General features: G+C 62.2%; 1 protein-coding gene across 1 annotated transcript in view; it reads right to left on the reverse strand.

Annotated features, from left to right (window-relative positions):
- Positions 1–5,671, reverse strand: part of ADGRA2 (adhesion G protein-coupled receptor A2) — a 40,478-nt gene that overhangs the window by 1,910 nt on the left and 32,897 nt on the right. Inside the window, 8 exon segments of the mRNA XM_077769524.1 lie at positions 1–8; positions 10–882; positions 1,096–1,185; positions 1,703–1,848; positions 2,315–2,438; positions 2,751–2,878; positions 3,563–3,771; positions 4,405–4,621. The exon segment at positions 1–8 is cut by the window's left edge and continues 1,910 nt beyond it. Coding sequence (XP_077625650.1) covers positions 1–8; positions 10–882; positions 1,096–1,185; positions 1,703–1,848; positions 2,315–2,438; positions 2,751–2,878; positions 3,563–3,771; positions 4,405–4,621 — 1,795 coding nt within the window.

The raw sequence follows: 5,671 nt of genomic DNA on the forward strand, positions 1-5,671 counted from the left end.
GCCCCGGCCGCCGCGCCCCCGCGCAGCGCCTTGAGCCGATTCTTGGCGCCGGCCTCCCCCGCGCGGTGCCCCTTGGCCCGACTCTTGTGCACTCGGCGCCCGTGGTGCAGGTTGTTGGCGTGGCGCGGCGCGAGGCTCCCCCGAGAGCCCGTGGGCTCCGGCTCCGCTTCCCCGCGGGCCGCCACCCCCACCTCGCACACCTGACTCTGGGCCAGCTGCAGGTTGGTGAGCTTGCAGGGACCCAGGGGCGGCGCGTGGCCGCTGCTGCCGCTCGGGGACGACTTGAGGGAGGGAGGCCCCTCTCCGAAAACGGGGGAACCGTCCTCTGGGGCGGCGGGCACGGCCCGGGGTGAGGCGCCGGAGGCGGAGGCGTGGGGGCAGCAGGCACGCCAGGAGGCCCTAACGTCCCTGCGCCTGGCACAGTGGTGGGTGAAGACGAAGAGTCCCAGGGCGGAGGCCGCCACCCCGTACAGGCAGCTGCACACCACCCGGGGCAGCCAGCGCTGGGACACGGCCAGAGCCCCGCAGGCCCACATGGCCAGATACAGGAAATGCGTGGTCACCAGCGCCCCCAGTTGGACTCCCGGAGAATAGAGGCCGTCACCATCCTCCAGGGGCCCGGGTGTTGCCACCCCCGCGCTCCCAGTAGCCAGAAGGGAACCTGAGTCATTCAGGAAGGGGCCGCTGCTCCTGAGCCTGGTGGAACCCCTCAGCTCCTCCCCTGGCTCCAGGGAGACCCTGCTGGTGCCCCCCTTTGGGCTCTGGGCCAGAGGACCCCGTAAGCGCAGCCCTGCACACAGGAAATAGATCCAGGTGATCAGCAGGATCAAAGCCACCGGGATGTAGAAGGCTCCTAGGCTTGGACGCCACACCAGCCAGCAGCTGAGGGGAGACACAGGCAGTGGGTGAGGAGGGGGAGCATGTCTGAGGTGGCTGGGTGACAGAACACGGTGAGCGGCAAGGCAGAGGCTGGCTTAGTCGGCATGCATGGGTTTGGGTTGGGTCACTGGCTGGGTGGGCCTGGCAGGTCAGGGAGGTGGAAGGCATCCAGCGTGCGGGTGGGTAGGTTTGGGGCAGGCGGGCAGCGGCGCTCACTAGGGGCTGTGGTCCCGGTAGTTGTGGATGTTGACAGCAGCTGTGATGCCACAGATGATGAGGGGGATCCCTCCGGCAATCAGATAGAACCTGGGGAAGAATGCGGTTTGGGGGTCAGAGAGACGGCGAACCAAGGGAATTGGAACCAGGTGCTCAGAAACCTTGACTCAGGGTCTCTGTCCCGTCTTCTTTCCCCTTTAAATTCTGTCAGAATGTTTTGCCTGGGATGCAAGGCTCCCACAGGGCAGGCTCAGTAGATTCCTAGGGGACTTGGCCGAGACCGTTCTAAGGGACAGAGAAATCGCTCTCTCACCTTAAACACTGCGGACATCAGGGTGCTACTCAGGTGCGCAGGATTCCTGTCCAATGCCCTTTGGAGTCTCTTCCTTCCCTGGCTTTGTCATGCCGCAAAAGCCCTAGGGATGCACCCACCCCGTGGCCCTGGGCAACCGGGGGCCACCTAGGGCCTTGCCTCTTCTCTCTTTGGAGCGTGATCTCCCAGGATCTTGGACCCACCCTGCATCCACCCTGGGAGGACAGAGTTTGGCGTTCTCTACCCGCCTCCGAACCCTTCACCCTTGCAAAGCTGACAGTTGGAGGCATGTACCGGAGCATGGGACGGGGAGCGGGCGGGACAGAGTCCCCTTCTTGTGGAGGGGGCGCTCTCCAGGTGAGCTCCTTGTGGAGGACGCGGGCCTTCACACCCATCCAGAGCAGTGTGGACAGTGAAGAGTAGTGCAGAGTGATGCCCACCTGCAGGGTGAGGCCACTGAGGCTGGGGGACGGGGCTGCTCCTTCTGGAGCCGCCCCAGAGCCTCAGTGCGCAGTATTCTCCCGCTCCTCCCGAGTTCCCATCCCCAGCTCTACCCAGACCCGCCTCACGGTTCTGCCCCTGCGGTCACCTGCTCCACTGCCACCCCAGGGTTCTCTCCCACTCTGGAGACTCGACGCCCCACCCTTGCTCTTTGGCTTGTCCCTGACCTCTCCTTCCTGCAGCTCCCCATGCTCCACTTTGAAGACCCAGCTCCTACTTTCTCTACTTCTTACCACCACCCCTCCTCTCATAACCCCACCCCAGCGAGGTTGGACACAACAGCGGAGCTGGGGCCTATTAGCACGAGTCCCCCTTTCCCCCTGCACCCCCCCCAGTCTGTGCCTAGGGTGCCATCGCTCGTCTAGGAGCACCCCCCGCCCCGCTCCAGCCCCTTTTCCTGCTTACTGCCTGGCAGACCATCTGGTAGTTGGTGAGTGTGATGCCTCCTGCAAAGACGGCAGAGGTCATGGCCATGTGGAAGCACAGGTTCAGCAGCATGTGCCAGCCCTTCCGGGACACATGGATGGAGCTGCCCCAGAAACAGTAATTAATGGGCCACTCAACCCAAGATCAGGTCCGTGGGGTCTCAGGGCAGTTGGGAGAGCAAGGGGGGAAGGCAGATCATCTTTGTGCATACACATGTGCGGATGTGATAGAGGCCCCAGGGCAGGAAGGGCTTAACCCCCAAAATGTGTTCTCCAGCCCTAGAGCCTTCTAATAAAATGCTGGGCAAGGGCCTGGGAGAGTCACGTGGACCCACTTGGGAAAGGGACACTTGGCCAGTACTTGGTGAGACCCTCGGCCCTCCCTCCACGCCCTCCCTTCCTGCAGGGGCTCCCACCTGTGGTTGAGGATGTAGGTGATGATGGTGGAGAAGAGGCAGAGCAGGAGCAGTGCGGTGCAGGGGTACACGACAGGATGCAGCCCCGCCCCGGAGCCCCCCACCTCCCTGGGGAAGGCACTCAGCTCCTAGAAAGAGTAGGAAAGAGGAAGTATTAGGAAGCCAGGGGTAGAGGCCACCCCATGGAGTCCTGGCCAGTCCCCCAGACACGGTGAGCTGCGGCCCCTAGTCCATCCAGGTGGGTGAAGATGCAAGTGCTGTGAGTCCACTCTCAGAAAGGCAGTCGTAGGCAGTGTTAATGAGCTACTGCCTGCCTTTTCCTCCCTCCTAGTCTCTTGCCCTTCCGGGGACTTTTCTGATCCTCAGTCTGAAAATCAGAGATGAGGAAAGAGGGGAAAGTTTCTGTCTACTATCTGTGTGCCTGCTCAGGATCTGGGAAAATGGGGTACAAAATGTGGTGAGGCAGTGGAGTGACCAGAAAGGAGAAATGTTCCCAGATTTTATCCCCCCACTTTAACAATCTGGGTCTCAGAGAGTGCAGGATGTGAAGCCCGGGCTGATTAGTTCCAGGTCCATTTCTTTCGATGGGTGGAGGGAGGACCTCCCTGTCTCCTGAGAGATGAAAAGGTGTGGGGAAGACCCGAGGGACATTTCTCCATGAGTCCTACAGTGATGAGGCCCGACAAGGCTGCTGTCCTCTCTGCAGTTCTCTGTGGCCCCAGGTGATCCGAATACCCCCATCCTCACCCCCCACCTGGCACGCGTTCCCCGTCCCGGAGTTCTCCCCGCCTCCCCGCCCCCGTCACACTTACCATGAGCACGGCCACGTTGCCCAGGTGCTGGCAGTGCAGGGAGCTGACGTTGGGCTGGCTGGAGCGGAGCTGGCAGCCCTCGGGGCTCCACGCCCCGGGCCCCCCCGGCCCGTCCTGGCTCCACCGAGCGGCCATGGGTTCGGCCCCCTCAGCCCAGTGCCGTAGTGAGACGGCCACTGGCTCGGTCAGGTTGCCCACACCGCAGCCACCTGCGGGAGAGAGGGAGGTGCGCACGGGCAACCAGGCCGTGGGGAGGCCGGCTCTGTGGACCCAAGCGGTGGCAAAGAGCAATAGCCGGGGCGCGCACCAAACACCTGTGCTGGGCTTCAGGCCATGGTTAGGTGCCAGTTCGGGCCATGCCTTCCAGGTGGTCTGTCTCACCAGGGTGACACAAGGATGGATCAAAATAACGCACCGGGAGGTGGCCCGTTCTAAGTGCTGAATGAATGGTGGTGACCTACCCAAAAAGAGAGGACTCTGGGGCTGGGGTCAGGGACAGGAAGGTGGAAGGTACTTGTACTCAGGGAACAAAAGGTGAAAAGAGGATTCGGGGATGGGGGGCACCCTGACAGGGAAAGTTGGCACCAGGTTAGGCGGTGAGAGGGAGGGAGGGAAGCCAAGGTGGCTCAAGGGTCTGTGTTTATAACCTGTGTGCAGCGTGACAAATCTGTGATATAATCCCAGTGTCTCCCTGAGCCTTTTCTTCAGCAGTCCTTTTCAGGCTGTCTCTGTTCCCTATCCTCCTGGGAAATGGTGGGTGGCCACTCTCCTCTGCCACTCCCCTTAGGGGGTGCCGGGGTGAGGCAGGGGCAGGAAGGGGTACGGGGAGTTCAGTGCCTTACTGGTTCCAGCAAAGATGACTGGGGTGGCCACGCCACGCCTCTTGCCAGGCCCAGGGGCTCCGGGGCGGGAGGTGTTGCCGTGGCTGCGGAAGAGGCGGCCGTTTCGGAAGACGAGCAGTTGCAGGGTGCAGTCTGGGGGGACAGGGGGAGCCAAGGCAGCCGGAAGGGACGAGAACAGACTGGGCGGCAGCTGGATGGAGGCCAGGGCCACGCTGTTCTGGGGGGACATCGGAGTTCCTCAGAGACATCTAGGATCCCCTAGGACTCCAAGGCCTAATGGGTCCCCCCCCCACCTGCCCTGTACCCCCTTCCTGGATCAGCTTCTACTCACAGCACCCACCCCCATGAGGCACCTGCATCTGGGCACGCCCCCTCTTAGCATCTGCCCCCACACGCCTCCCTCAGTGCCCACCTTGATGTGGAAGGATGACAGAGAGACGCTGGGTCTCCCTGTGGTGCAGCGGAAGCGGAGCTGCTGGTCGGCCAGGGGCTCAGGCTCTGGCGAGGGGTTCTGGCCGGGGCTCCCGGGCCGTATGCCCAGCACTCCTGCCTCCTTTCTCTGGAAGGCTGTGCAGCTCAGCCCCACGTAGCTGTGTGGCTTGATGAGGTAGGCCTCCAATGCCACGTTCCTTGAGTTCTAGGGACAGGGAACCCGTCACGCCCCTCTTTGAGATCTGCGGGCTCTCTCTCGGCCTCCTGCCGAGACCACACAGTCCCTCTCTGCGGGTTTGCCCAGGCTGTGTCCCCCTACGCATTCTTCCTGCCTTCCCAAGGGCTGGCAGTCTTATGTCTGCTGCGGAGGCTCCCCAACCCCTGGCCACGGCACCTTCTCCCTCCTAAGACCTCTCCTCCCACTCACACCCTACCTTGGATCTTGCTCATCTCTTAACAATCTCTTAGCTCCCAGCTAAGCCGTGGAGCAGGGTCAATGTCCAGCCCCCTTATGCCTCTGGAAGGGCCTCACACATTATCTTGCTCTCCTGTTAATCGGTGTGCAACCCACCACTGGTGATGTCACCCTCTTCTCAGGGGACAGATGTCTCCATCACTCCTCATTCCATCACAGTGTCGTCGCCCTGCCCCCAAGCCTCCTCCTGTTCCTCAGGCTGGCTCTACAGTTCCGTTCCCCACCGTGAAGTCTTGCATAACTGCTCCCTCTCACTGGCCCCCTCTCCTTTGCACTGCCCCTGACAGCTCAGAACTGGATTCCTCTCCACTGAGTCATGCTCGGCGTTCTGGCTAGCTGGGCGCATGGCAGGTGCATACT

This window comes from Crocuta crocuta, unplaced genomic scaffold (assembly GCF_008692635.1).
Source record: "Crocuta crocuta isolate KB4526 unplaced genomic scaffold, BGI_CrCroc_1.0 scaffold698, whole genome shotgun sequence".
NCBI lineage: Eukaryota > Metazoa > Chordata > Mammalia > Carnivora > Hyaenidae > Crocuta > Crocuta crocuta.